The following is a 15,124-nucleotide window of genomic DNA, read 5'->3' on the forward strand; positions in this document are numbered from 1 at the left end:
CATACACTGTTGTTCCCTGCCTGGTCCCCATGGGCATTTGTATTAGAGTTACCAGCTTCTATGTATATCTGATTCCTCATAGTCCAAACTGAACCATGAACTTTAACCCATCTAAACCACCACACCTGATTCCACGGCACCGTGAGATTACAGCGAGGTGGGCCTGCCACTCAGTTACTCATGGTGCCCTCCTAGAGACACTAAAATATCACTGGAGATGCAACAGGATGGTGAGAGCATCATGTGTGACAGCAAGATGTCTCAGCATGTCTCAGGGAGAGCACTGCATGGCAGATCCACTATTTGCGCTGGGGGATCAGAGGACCAAAACCTCCAATGTATGATGGATCAGCCCTGCTGAGAATGGAGAGGCCTGCTCCACTGTGGGGCTTCTGTTCTGCTGAGGGTATGAGGGGTTCACTCCAGGGAAAGCTGGGTGGGAGGAGAACTCTGCTGCTCGAGCTGGAAGCGTAGGTTCTTCCTGCTCCTGCCACAGCTAGCATCACATGGCAAGCTCCCTGCTGTGCCTGTCTCTCCAGATACTATGTGCCTTGGCAGGAAACAAAAAAGAATCATTTAACGTAGGTTCAGGCTTGCCTCAGATGCCCAGTATGTGAATAGCCCACAGTGGTCATTTGCAGTAGGAGCTGCTGGACTCAGAATCCCAGCCCCTGGCACTCGGCACATACAACATCAGTGTAACCAGCCTGCAAACAAGATCTTCCCTGGTCCCAGTCAAGATCCCTTCCCCAGACCTGTTCTCTAGCCAGAGGTTCCCCTAGGATGGGTCTGCACCAAATAGCACAAATGATGCAATACATTCCCCTTTTCATTTTATGTGTAAAATATTCTTCAAGAGGTATGTACACAGTTTAGAAGTTAAAAAGGGGCATGTGTTAGTTTGAGGTTCTGTGATCTCAGGCACACACTCCTGAAAGGTACATGTCAGCTAACATGCAGAAGCTCCCAAGGATCCCAGCCTCACACAGATTTCAGCATTGGGCACAGCCATCAGTGATCTTCTCCCGGAATGACTCAACCATTTCACTGAAGAATGAGCAAATGTTTAATCAACATAAAGAATAAATACTTAAGAAGGGTATCAGAGGCCAAGCGCGGTGGCTCATGCCTGTAATCCCAGCACTTTGGGAGGCCGAGGCGGGTGGATTGCCTGAGGTCAGGAGTTTGAGACCAGTCTGGCCAACATGGTAAAACCTCATTTCTACTAAAATTAAAAAAAAAAAAAAGGCCAGGCATGGTGGTATACGCCTGTAATCCCAGCTACTCAGGAGGCTGAGGCAAGGGAATTGCTTGAACCAGGGAGGTGGAGGTTGCAGTGAGCCGAGATTGTGCCACTGCACACCAGCCTCTGGGAGAGAGCAAGACTCCATGTAAAAAAGAAGGGTACCAGAGAAGTAGCTGGTCCAGGGTGCCCACTCATCTCAGCCTGGCCACAGCTGGAGGCCTGGTTTATTTTGATCTCCTGTGACTACAAATCACCCTCTTTGGTTGATGGTAGATAACATTTATTGAGCCCTTTCTACCTTCCCAGCACTCCCGTAAGCATTTTACACGCACTAGCTCATTTACAACCACCTCTTAACAACTATGAGGTCAGCACTGTTGTGATCTTCAATTTATATATGAACAAATTGAGCACAGACATTTGCCCAAGGTTATTCCTTAAGTGGCCACTCAAACTCAGCCAGTGTGACTCTGAAGCCACAGGTCTTAACCACTGTACTGTGGTCCTTCCCTAATCCACCTGGTTAATGGTATTTGTTGGCCCCCATCTTGTCAATCTGGATTCTCAGTCAGTCCCTCTGCACTCACTTACCAGCCCATGCTGCTGCTCTTACCCTGGGTGAGAATAATATCCTCCTTGAGGATTAACACCTCTGCCCCACCCTAGAGGAGCCCTCTCAAGAGGACCATGTCCCTCTGCTTGAAACCCATTCTAGGAAGTCTAACCTAATATGTGACCCACTAAGGAATAAAAAGAGGGTCCCCAGGAAGGTTCATCTTGATGTACCCAGCTCAACAAAGCCAGTGTCAACCAGAGCAGCTATAGATAGGCTCCACATAGAATTTAATTTGATAAGACATTTCCACTCTTAAAAACAATAAAACCTCAAGAAAAGACAGAAATCCAGATCTTTTAACATAAAGTATTCCAAACTTTAAATGTTGACAACTAAGTTGAAAAACTGTAAATCCTTTGCAGGTCAAACAAGACATTCTACCCTCTGAGTTTCTGACTCTGTAATTTAATACAGGCCCTAGTTCTCAGTAGATGCTCCATACACACTCATTAAGTCCATGAATAAACACAAGACTAGAAAAACAGCAATAAAAGCCTATTTGATCTGAGACACTACTAAGCACTTCTAGCCTAACCTGTGGTTCACACCAGCTCCAGGCTAATCTGACTCTGGACCAACCAAAAGCTTCCTGAAAGCACCATTGAGCCAGCCAAGGTTGTGAGGAGAGGGAGAGGTAGAGCATTTGGGCAGGTAAGTCAAGTAGCCTGAGGTATTAGGGCCTGAGATAAAAGAGAGGGGTCAAAAGGCCCTAAAGATATGCTTTATCCAAGGTTGATCCTGAAAGAAATCTGCAGCTTTCAGCCTTTCTCTTTCTCTCTTTCTCTCTCTCTCTCTCACACACACACACACACACACACACACACTTTCCTTTCTTACTCCAGGAGCAGATATATGATGAATATATTATTTGGGGGGCATATTTTTTTCCATCTTTGAAGTGTAATATAGATAGGATCTACATTATCTATAACATCCTTTGGTAGAAACTTAAAGACTTGGAACTAATCCTACAATTCCAACTTTGTGATTTTCAAAGCCCTTTCATATCAATTATCTTATTCTACTGTTATAGTCCTGTAAGGTGGAAATTACTATCCTCATTTTCTTAATGCAGGAACTAGCCTGCCGATATCCTCCCAGCTACCCAGTGGTGACAAGGCTTACGCCCAGTTGTTTTGGCTCCAAGGTCAGCATTTCCATGCAATGGGAGAGCTGAATTCAGTGTGTTGAGCGAGGGAAAGGAAGTCAGACTTTGACAACAGAGGGGTAGCTGAGGACTTCATGAAGCCTGTGAACTCATTTGGGAGGCAAGGGTAGACATTTGTTATAAATAGTGCTGCAGTGACAGAGGTCAAAACACAACCTGAATACCTTCTATGCAAAGAAAATTTTAACGAGCAGATTTGTTTCATTTTGTTTTGTTCAGGTGAGTGTTAGATTTGGCAGATTTTCATTCCCTAGGTGAAAGACACAAACCAAAATGTTTATAAAAGATTTTTAAAAAAAGAAATCTACACCACCATTCCACATATGACAAAAGCATGCAAGAGTAAGGATCGATCACACGATTGATTGTAACAGGTCTGTGACAACTAGCGGTGACAGTCAAGCCTAACAAATTGTCTTCTTTCTCAGACTTCAACTGAGAGCATTATGCTGCAGCTCAAAACACTTCCAACTGGGTTTTTCTCTAGAGTTCTAAAAATATTCAGCTGATTAATCTATGTGTTCATTGGGCTAATACTGTGAGCCACAGACATTGGTCTATTGGTAAAAAGTTCCCCTGCCACTCAGAAGTGGTTATTAACCCTTAGATTACACCCCCAGGTTAGGCCAAGCCAAAGAAATCCATTAGTCGGTCTTATAGCTGGGCCTTTATCATGTGGAAGCTTGCATTTTGCAGCTCAAATGCCGCTGCACTGTCTCAGCCTGAAAGAAGCTATGCTACTGCACTAACAGTTACGACTGTGACCTGGTAACCCACTGACCGCAAAAAAGGTTCGTGAATACAACTACAATGGGTCCTTGGGGATACAGTTTTCCCTCAGGCTTCTGCAGAGTCCCAAACTATCAAGCAAATTACCTATCTGTCAGCAGAGCCTTCAGGTAATCAGCGTGTAGGTTGGGATGGGATGGCGGGGGATGCGTGGCACAGTTGGCAGCCTAACTTCTCCCAGCCTCGTCTCACATCATTCTCCAACAGGATAACAATGCTGTCAAATCAGATTCAGAGATGCTAACATCAAAATGCTCTCTGGAAGCTACAGTCCTTCAAATCCTAACTATCTTCTCTGTTTTGAAACCAGGAAAACCAGCTGGACAAGGTGAATATCACCTAGATTCAACCAGTGTGCATCTTCGCAAATGAAGTTTTTCTTTTTTTCTTCCTTGAAGAAGGGCAGAGCTCTTACAGCTAAATCATGCTTCCTTAGGTCAGGTTACCAAGAGGAATAACCAGACTGTCAGCAGCTCTCTCCACCTTCAGGAACAAACATTATACCCCATCCCCAATGGCAATTCAGCTCAGACACAGATCAACAAAGGGGCCCAGCCTGGCCAGGAGGACCACCTGAGATCCATAAAGGGCTGAGGTGGGCAAGGTCCAGAAACGTAGATTTCCTGTGGTCCTCATGGTTTTTTATCTTGCAGACCATTCACTCTTGGGGAGACAAGCTACTTCCCTTGCAATTTGTAGGCTCTGCCTAACTCCAGATGATCATGAACATAAGGGGTTGAAATTGCATGGGTCTGAAGAACCTGCCTGAAGCGTCTGTGTAAGAATGCAGGGAGAAGCTTCATAGCTGGTAAAGTTGCTGTCTGGAGCAATGTTCTAGGTCCGACTGCCGGCCTTGAAATTCAGAATGGGCCTCTTTTTAGTTCTATGACATGGGCAATAACTTTTTCATGCCTCAGCCTCTTCGTCTGCAAAATAGAGACAGCTACAATATCTGCCTGGAGTCTTATTATGAGAATTAAATAAGCTAATTCTTGTAAATTGCTTAGGAGAGTGTTTTGTACATAATATACATTTGGGGGAAGAGGGCTAAAGATAGAAACGTCTCTGAGCTGGATATCACTGTCCTTTCCCCAGCAGAGGAGGTCATCAAACTCCTTAGCCTCTCCCATTTCCGAAGCTCTCTGCTGCCCCCTGCTGACAGCTGCTTGATACTATCGGTGTAACTTGGTTCTCTCCTCTGCCGACTGTAGTTATCTCTACTCCTCTTCGACAAGTATCCTATTCTACAACCAGGCTAAAATTCCTATCATTCCTCTAAAATTCCATGCTTCTGTGCCATCGCCTGTGCTGCTGCTTCCCCCTAGCATGCCCTTTCTCCCTCCACATCTACCTATCAAAGCCATGCCCACCTCAAGTGCCATGGCATTCATGCAGCCTCCCTTTGTCGCTCCCCAGAATGTGCTCTTCCCATGCATAACCCTCCTCCAGCACGGTCCTCACTCCTCTCTTACCCATTCCCCTCTGTGCTGTAATTAGTGTCGAACTCGTCTTACTGTACAACTGCTTCTTCCTGCTATAGGATAGCGTCTAAAGTCCTTTTTGTCGCTCAAATCCTGCAGGATCATCTTTCCTCGTTCTCTGATCCAAGCCACATTGGTCTTTCAGTTTTTGCAACACTCTGTGCTCTCTCCTGCCACAAGGATTCTTCTAAGCTGCTGCTTCTGCCTGGGCCACTCCCTCCACTCACTCTTCCTCCAGCCCACCCTCAGATCTTAGCCCAAACACTACTTTCCAAGAAAACCCTCTTTGACCCCACTTCTTGGCCTGATTACCTGTACATAATCTCATAGCAATATCTATATATTTTTCTAACAAAAAATTCATCACAGTTTTAAACTTCTATTTTTAGTCATTTGATTAACATTTGCCATCCCTATAGGACAATGCACTCCGTGGGGGCAGAAGTTGTGCCTGTCTTTCTTTACTGCTGTGTTCCTAGCTACTAGCATAATGCCGCATACCCAGTACATACACAATAAATATGTGTTGAATGAATAAACAAAGAAGCCACATTAAACAGAATCTTAGCCACAGTGTCAAAACATATGTATTATATATATTAAATCTAAAATCTTATATTTATTCCATTTCTACCATTCATTTTTAAGATATTAAATTATAGATAGACAGACAGCAAGGGTTTCTCTGAAACACAGCAAGGAGGCAGAACAGTTCTGATCCTTACCTTCGGTGCTCATATCTGGTGTTGGCATCCAGATGTAGGCCAAGCCTTCTTCCCTATATAGTTTAATCATAGTGTCTGGAGTCATGGGCTCTGGGTAGCGGTTACAGCCTGAGGAATTCTGTACAATATCCCATTCAGTCTGGAAATTCATTACAGCTGTAATCCCCAATTCATGCTTCAGTTTGATGGTTACATGTTCCACCTGACGAGGGCAGCTACCCAGCCAGATATTTGGTAGAATTCTAATGAGAACATATGGAGACAACTATCACTAGTGTTGTTCTGATTTGAGGTTTAAGGAGCTGCATAAAACATGTAGTATTAAAATATAACTAACCTTTAAGTCTGGCACAGGAAAAGCTAGATATTTTAGAATATGAACACCAATGTTATTATTGAAAGAAAAAGTACTGGTGTTGCTGCTTTGGGGAAAGCAAGTATTTCAATTAACTAGAACGCCAGGAAATGGACATTTGCAAACCAAATCAAGCAATATATTAAAATAAGTCTACCAAGTTGTACTTATTCCATGAATGCATATATGGTTCCACATGATAAAAATCCATCAATAGACTTCAAATGCTAACAAATTAGAGGTGAAAATTCCTGTAATTATATAAATAAATTCTGAAAAACAAATTTCAGCAGGCATTCCAGTTTAAAAGTCTATGTAAATATTTCAAATAGTATGAGACTTTTAAAATATGCTAAAGAACAGAAGCTAAAAAACAACAGACTTCTTTTAATAAGATCAGAATCAACATTAATTCCATTAGTACCTAGCAGTGTTCTATAGGTTTCATCTAATGTTGCAAGGTAAGAAGGAGAAATAGCAATATAGTTTCCTTTTGGAAATTATCATTGAGGTTTATTATAGAAAAAAATAATGAAATGAAAAAGTTAAAAACTCAGAAAAATTTTAATAACCCTTTAGACAAGAACCCAAGGAGAAAAAACATAAAACACGCTTATCTGGCCGGATGCAGTGGTTCACACCTGTAATCCCAGGACTTTGGGAGGCCAAGGCAGGCGGGTCACCTGAGGTCAGGAGTTCGAGACAAGCCTGGCCAATTCTACTAAAAATACAAAAATTAGCCAGGCGTGGTGGTGGACACCTGTAATCCCAGCTACCGGGGAGGCTGAGGCAGAAGAATTGCTTGAACCCGGGAGGCGGAGGTTGCAGTGAGCCGAGACTGCACCACTGCACTTCAGCCTGAGTGACAGAGTGAGACTCCATCTCTTAAAAAAAAAAAAGTTTATTCTCTCCTGTAGGGTAAGCAGAACTCAAGTTTTAGAAAGACAGTGGTGGATCTTCATTAGAGAACTGGGCAATTGGCTTCTCATGTTAACAATGTTGACAACAACAGCCAAAAGGAAAAATGTAAAAACCAAAAAAGAAGCTGGGCGCAGTGGCTCACGCCTGTAGTCTGGCACTTTGGATGGCTGAGGCGGGGATTGCTTGAGGCCAGAAGTTCCAGACCAGCCCAGCCAACATGGCAGAAACCTCGTCTCTAGTAAAATTACAAAAATTAGCTGGGCGTGGTGGCACACACCTGTAATCACAGCTATCTTGAAAGGCTGAGGCCTAAGAATTGCTTGAACCCAGGAGACAGAGGTTGCAATGAGCCAAGATCACACCACTGCACTCCAGCCTGGGCGATGGAGCAAGACCCTGTCTGAAAAAAAAAAAAAAATTAAAAAAAAAAGATTTCGTATAACATTTAGTAACAATTGTATGATGTTAGGCCAAGTTATTTATCAACTCTAACCTGTTGGTGTACTCAGCTTTAGAATGGGTCTAAAAATAACTCATAAAAATCTTGTAAGGAATAAATACAATTAATGTACCTGAATTGGACTGAAACCGTGGATGCACAGTAAGTGCAAGCGGATTTCATGTGTAGCTATAGTGATTTACTTATTTTTGTAATTTACTTTGCATTGCATTGTAAAGATTATTCAGTTAATTCTTCATTGTTTCCTATATTCTTCATTTGAATGCTACAGAGTAGAAGATACCCTATTTTTTTGTATGAAAGCTAGCTTTTTTTGTTTTTTGCTTTTTTCCTTTTGGTGGTGGTTGTCATTGTTGATGTTAACAGGAGAAGCCAATTAACTAATCCTCTAATGTGGTCATGACCCATAATCAGTGAAAATTATCTCATAAGATCTGGCACTATCTGTCTAAAGCCTGAGCCCTGCTTCCCCTACAGGAGAAGAACAACTTTTTTTTTTTTTCTACTTGTGTTCTTCTCTAAAGGGTTATTAGGAATTTCCTTGCAGAAATCTTTATTGAGGATTATTATGGGAAAAAAATGATAAAAGAAAAGTTAGAAATGGCAAAAGACTTAATGGTGATGAAAAGAGGGGCATGAAATCCAAGGCCTTCATCTTATCCCTGGATCCAGATAATTCTTAGATATTCCACTGGACCCAGTGTACTGAGAGAAAGACCTTGAGCAAGGACACTTGCAGGGTGCCCAAGAGCCGAGCTTCATCAGGACCTGGATAGCTGAGTATTCAGGGGGAAACGTCACACCCACTTGCTGATTGCCCCTTCCCTCTGGCTGTTGAGTGAGACCTGCCTCTAACTAGATGTCCCATCCCTCTTTCCAGATCTTTCAAAGATCCCTTACCCAGGGACCTGCTGGATGCCTAGTGAGGTGATAGTGCTGGGCTCACGTATGTATACTTTGGGGTTCAACTGAGCACACTAAAGCTCCTAAGCTGGAAAAGAGGGAAGTGGACACTTCCGTTATATAACCAAGAAATAGAAACTATTATAAGACAGTAATTTTTGTTTGTTTGTTTGTTTGTTTTTTTCAACTGGCAAAATTTTAAAGAGGACTGGTAAAATATTAAAGAGAATTTCATGACAGGCAAGCTAAAATCCAAATACCACTCAGCATTTTCTTGAATATTGCACTCTTTGAGTGGGTACTAGTCAGTATTTCGCTAGTCGGTAAATGCCAAAATAAAATGGCTGGCTGATTTTTCACACAGGATTGCATAAAAGCTCAAGAATAGTTCATAGAGATACACAAAGGGTAAATTAGGACATTTGAGCCTGCAATATAAGAAATCAGAGTCAGCATATCCCAAACCAGAGTCAGTCTATAGAGTCACATGTTGTTGCTAAAAGAGGTGTTATTCTATCATATCCTTCAGCCCTGGCCTTCAAATGTTTTTAAGGTGATAGGGAAACTCAGAACAAGTCAAAGATAAACAGGCCCAAAGCCAGTAGCTTAACACATATATCTCACACATAACATTTCTGATGGAAATAAGCCCTTAAAATATACATCCAGACATGGTGGAAGTCAGAGTCCATATTTAAGAAATGAGTATGAACTAATTTCTGCTACTTTAAAACAAGATGTTCTAAACCTAGAGACAGATAACTAAAGATAAACTCTGAAAACAAACACTATATTGAAAGATAGAAAAGTAAGGTTATAAAGTGATTTGTACTGAATCATTGTATGGGATGCAGAGACAAAGACTGGGCCTGTTGGAAACAAACACATCAATGGATTCTGCTTAATCAGACAGCTAAAGTGCCCTTCATGTGCATCCTATTTCAGTTTGTTTTCCAAAAGTAGGTGATATATTTCTAGTTATAGGATTCACTGGGGGTAACAAGATGCATGATATGCTTTCTAAAAAGTAATTAAACTTTTACTTATCCATTCAAAAGAGGATAATTTGATACCATTAAAAATTCATTTTTACTCATCTCATCTCAGTTTTAGTCTTCTTTTGGTATCAATGTTATTTTAAACAATTTTTAACATCAGGATTTTTAGGGTGAAAAGAAGCCTGTTGAAATATGAGATTAGAGAATAAAAATTCTCTGTAAGAGTAGTTTTAATGCAAGGCATACCAAAATTCAAAGATATAATGGAATAGAAGTTATAGCTTACAATTATAAGTTATATCATAAAACTTCCAGAGACTTGTTTCATAAATAATCCACTATCAATCATGAACTCAAGAGATTTCTGGCAGCTCCACTATAGACTATTTGGAGGTAAAGAGACGCCAACTAAACCAACAGGGTATTGACACTCAGTCAGCTCAGGACAGAAGTTTTCAAACCTGGCTATGCATTCAAGTCACATGAGGTACTTTTATAAAAACATCTATTACCAGGATCCACCTCAGAGATACTTATAGAGAGGCTTGGGAGTTAGGCCTATAATTCTGTAGGTTCTTTGATTTTTGGTCTGTTTAGAAATTAACTAGATTGTGTAAGCAGCAGATTCCAGAACCACCACCTTGGACCACCAGTCCAAGGTCTCCATATGCATGTAAGAGAAGCTTAATATATAGAGCCCAATATCTTTTTTAAATATCAGTAAAAAATATGGAGATGAGAAAAAATGGGCTTCCTCAGTCTGACATATCTACAAATTAAGGTGAGTTCTTATCTTTGTCCAAAAAATAGTGTCAAGACTACAAATAATTCCTAGAGTGAGAAATTATTTGTTATGAGAGACAATGTATATCCATGTGTTTAATGCACAGTACCTTCTAACTGGTCAAAACTAAATCTACTTCTGAGCCACGACAAATATTTAATATAGTCCTATGCATAAGAATGTACTTTTGTAGAAAAAAAATTATTAACTAGGGTTTTGACTATTTCTGCTGTGCTATAATCAGATTATACATAAATAAAATCTACCCTAGTAGTATTACAACTTAGCTAAAGACCAGGGGAAAGAATAGATGGCTGACATTCTGGAACCTTATTTTCTTAGACTGCAAATCAAAATCAATTTAATTCATTTGAGTGAATCTGGATTTGTGGTTCCAGGTAATCATATCATAATACTACGGTATTTGTTTCACCCATCAGGCTTGGGCCTGTGGTCCAACAGCTACTGAAGCGTATGAATCAGACGCTCAACTGTCAGTCAAAGGAAGCCTCACTGGCACATCAGACAGAATGACCATCCAAGCACTTTGTAAAAATCACCACAGGGTATCGACAGAAGTGGGTGTCTAAAAGACAAAAGGTATTGGGAGACAAGTCCATTCAACGGACTTCACATTACAGCTTCCATCACTAATGGCCATGAGAAATGGCAGAATAACCTTTTCCTAAAGGTGAAAATCAGCATTATTTTGTGTCCATCGAAAGAAAAAAAGATGAGGAAAACCACAGGAATAATGGAACCAGCTTTTGTTTATTTATCACACCTAAAGACTCCAACTGTTGAACTGCAGTGCCCTCTTCCTAGCCATACAAATGGAGCACCATTTCAAAAAATAGAGAAAATCGATTTTGCTGAAGCTCTTAACAAAACCCAGCTAAGAATTTAAAAGGAAAGAAAAAAAAGCACATTTCCTAAGTTGGATAATTGTGCTGCATTTATCTTATTTAATATTTTACGGGCAATTCAATGAGAAATTAAAATATGAACTGGCTCTTAAATAATGAGTAAAGGGAAAAAAAAGTCTATCAGTCCTATAATTTAGATCTCATTAGTGGGAAAGCAAGAGAAACATTAAAATCAACCTCTAGTAAGCTCCAGGCTTCAGTAGCACATACAGCTCCTTCTGCTGAAAATTTGTCCTCTAGCATCCAGTGTTAAGTTATCAATGCCAAACTTCTACCCCAAAAGGGTGCTTATAACAGGCTCCAGTTGAGGCTGAATAACTACTCAAAGACAAATTCCAATTTAGAAAGTGATACTAATTAGCTTCTTTATTAAACCATAGTTTTATTATAGTTTTTTATGAGTCATACACTATGTATATAGAGCACAAGTTAATTTCTGTAAGTCCAGTTCGTTTCTTACATTTTGGGGATGTACTACGTAGTTTAGAGCCATATGAAAGCAAATAATTTTTGACAAAATGCTCTTTTATTTTCCATATTATGAAATGCCATATCATTAATTATAAAGGCCTATTATGTTGACTTGTGTCCCCCTCCCCAAACTCCTATGTTAAAGTCCTAACGCTTAGGAACTCAGAATGTGACTGTATTTGGAGACAGGGTCTCTACAGAGGTGATCAAGTTAAACTGAGGTCATCAGAGTAAGTACTGACCCAAAATGACTAGTGTCCTTATAAGAGGGGGGTTTGAACACAGACACAGAGGGAAGACAATGTGAAGATACAGGGAGAAGATGGCTTCAAACAGATGCTGCCACTCAGCCCTCAGAAGGAGTCAACCCTGTGGACACCTTGATCTCAGACTTTCAGCCTCCAGAACTGTGAAATAATAAGCTTCTATTGTTTAAGCCACACTGTCTGTGGCACTTTGTTAAAGCAGCCTTAGCAACCCAATAAAAGTCTAAACATTCAGGCTTAAAATAGAGTCATTCAATCATCCAGACTCTTTTCAAATATCCATACACCAGACGTCCTTAAAGCATTGTAATAGATCTTTTTTCACCATTCATCCTGATGTTTGGAATTCTTGCAAATACAACTAGCATTTGATGGTAGTTCCCAAATGCTCTCTTTACACAATACTACCCTTCTTCCTTCCTTCACTGATGTCCTTCCATCTATCACCTGCGCACCTCCCACATGAGGGAAAAGATCACCAGACCCCGACTAAAATGACTGAAATACGTGGGCCCCTTCTTGATCTAATGATTTGGTACTGAAGTTCTGGGGTGTCTAGGTTTAATAAATGTGGTATAGTCCTGGGTCCTCTTACATGACTCTCAGAGAATGAACCTCAATGAAGAATCCCTTGATGTAAGAGCACAGTCTCGCAGACTGACAACTTCTTAAGACTGAGTACAAGAGAGTTTGGCCTTCTTGTTTTTGAGCACATATAGCCCTGAAATTTGATCTATATGCCGTGTCAATAGATTATAATTGTAAATAAGGCAACTAGCAAACTTTGCTTCCTTAAAGTCAATCATGAGGCAGCACAAAGATTGAGGCAAATAACCAGGCTACGACTTGGTTACCTTGATACAGATTTAAACAAAATGTGCCTTGAAAATAGACTATTGGTTTGTTAATGTTGTTTCCAATGCTGAGCATTCTTTGAAAAGTTAAAATGCCATATTTAATTTTTTTTTTACTTAGTGAACTTGAAAAGACTTGTTTAAAATCAATCCCTTGCATACTGAATTAGGAAGCACAAAAGACCAAGGAATAAAAAATTAAATATGTGACTTTTCTTGTATTTGTTTTAAAGAATCTGTGGATTCAACAAATATGAAATGATGCCTGCTTTTTGCCAGTAATTCAACCACCAATAGTGAGCAACAGTAAGCAAGACAAAGTATGCCTTCATTTGAGCCTGCACTCTTTGAGGAAGACAGGCAACAAACAAATACATTTACCAAATGTATACATTAGATAGAATTAATTTGTAATGTGCTTTTAAGGACATAAACATGGAATTAAAATAGAGAACTACAGGGGAACGAGATTTTAGATAAGACAGGAAGGTGCTCTCTGAAAAGGTGACATTAAAACAGATCTGACATCAGAAGAGGCAGATACCCAAAGTCCTTTTTAAAGCGAGAGTCAGGTATACTTTAGGAACTGTGAGAAACCTAGGGACATGGAGTGTGGTGAACAAGGAAGAATATGGAATGAGATAAATATAAAATGACCAGGCAATGCCTTATTGATATGCTAGGGAATTTATATACTAATATAAAAGCAATGAAAAACCAATGAAGGGTTTTTAGGTAGAAGAGTGACATGGACTTAGAGCTTTTAAATGGTGACTCTGGCAGTGATATGCAAATTTGATTGGGTAGCAGGTGTAGCAGAGACTAGAGAGGAAGAGGGAAGACCTTTCGGATGGTGATGGCTCAGAATACAGTTAGTGGTACAGATAGAGAGAAGTGGATAAGTTCAAGATGTACTTTAGCAGTAGAACCAACAGAACTTGCACATTAATTGGATGCAATAGTTGAGGAAAAGAGAAGATTTAAACATGACCCCAAGGTTACTAAAGCAGTATGATAATCTAAATTTTCTTAATCAGGTCTACTCTCAATAAAACCAATATCTACAAGTTTCTTTACTATATATTTTTACAAGACTCAGAGTTCATCAACATTTTATTTATTAGGCATCATGTTAATGGCCTGCATATGGCCCAAAACTTGATAATATCAAGCTATTCAATTCCTTTTGTTTTCCCTCAAATCTTTATTTTTATTATGGAAATGTTAATAAAGTAGGGTTTGATTGAAGTAAAAACTTTATACACTGGATATGTAGCCCATCAAATTTAAGGGTTAAATTTAACTGGTAATTTATGAGTTACATTTAATTCATGTTATAATTTATGGTTTAAATTTAACTCATATAGAAATATCCACTGTAGACAAAGTAGTACACAATGAAACAGATTGATTTATGTAATCAAGTCACTAAATAGATTTTTTAAGTTATTCTTTGGACTTATGGGTCTTTATTCCAGCTCCAAAACAAAAATGAATTTAGAAAACAAGACAGTTGGAAAATGAAAATATCATGATTTTCTTCCTTTTTTAATGTTAATGTCTTCTTCACTGCCAACTATTTAATTTGTTGAAATACAAGGAATTCCTGGGATAAAAAGGGATTCCATTAAGTACTTTGAGCAACAACATTATAATTTTCTGAAAAAAAAATAGTTTTGGATAGGTGTATGATTATTATTCATCTAGACCACTGCATCTCCCATATTAATGTGGAGATGAGTCATCTGGAGATCATGCTAAGATGTAGATAGTGATGTAGGACATGTGAGCTGGAGCCTGAGAGTCTGCATGTTCACGAGCTCCCATGTAACACCCATGCTGCTGGCCCTTGGACCACAGTTCGAGTATCAACAAATACTCTAATAATTTAATCTAAATACTATTATCATATTATTATACATTGCAATGGTGCAGTACAGTTCATAATGTTCAGCTATACTGGGATGTTAACTAAGTAAGATCCTCCTGCTAAAGCAAACAGAAAGACAAGCATTGTATCTCTGTTGTTAATGCTAATACTAACCAGGCTCATTATTGTAAAAAATTCTACTAACTATAGATGATTTTAAAATCTCTTTTGCCTTTTTTCCTTGAATTCCCAGTGAGCAAGCTGCAGGAAACCAAATGGTTGTGTTTACAG

At 39.7% G+C, this 15,124-nt stretch overlaps 1 protein-coding gene across 5 annotated transcripts in view; it reads right to left on the minus strand.

Moving 5' to 3' along the window:
- Window positions 1–15,124, minus strand: part of EPM2A (EPM2A glucan phosphatase, laforin) — a 345,250-nt gene that overhangs the window by 244,060 nt on the left and 86,066 nt on the right. For 4 of the 5 annotated variants that reach the window (XM_024357451.3, XM_001161292.7, XM_054686379.2 and 1 more), the window contains exon 3: window positions 6,026–6,267. The exons of the other annotated variant lie outside the window; for it this stretch is intronic. In XM_024357451.3, coding sequence (XP_024213219.1) covers window positions 6,026–6,267 — 242 coding nt within the window. The remainder of the gene's footprint in view (window positions 1–6,025; window positions 6,268–15,124) is intronic. 5 annotated transcript variants of the gene reach the window in all.

The sequence above is a fragment of the Pan troglodytes genome, chromosome 5, assembly GCF_028858775.2.
Source record: "Pan troglodytes isolate AG18354 chromosome 5, NHGRI_mPanTro3-v2.0_pri, whole genome shotgun sequence".
Classification (NCBI taxonomy): domain Eukaryota; kingdom Metazoa; phylum Chordata; class Mammalia; order Primates; family Hominidae; genus Pan; species Pan troglodytes.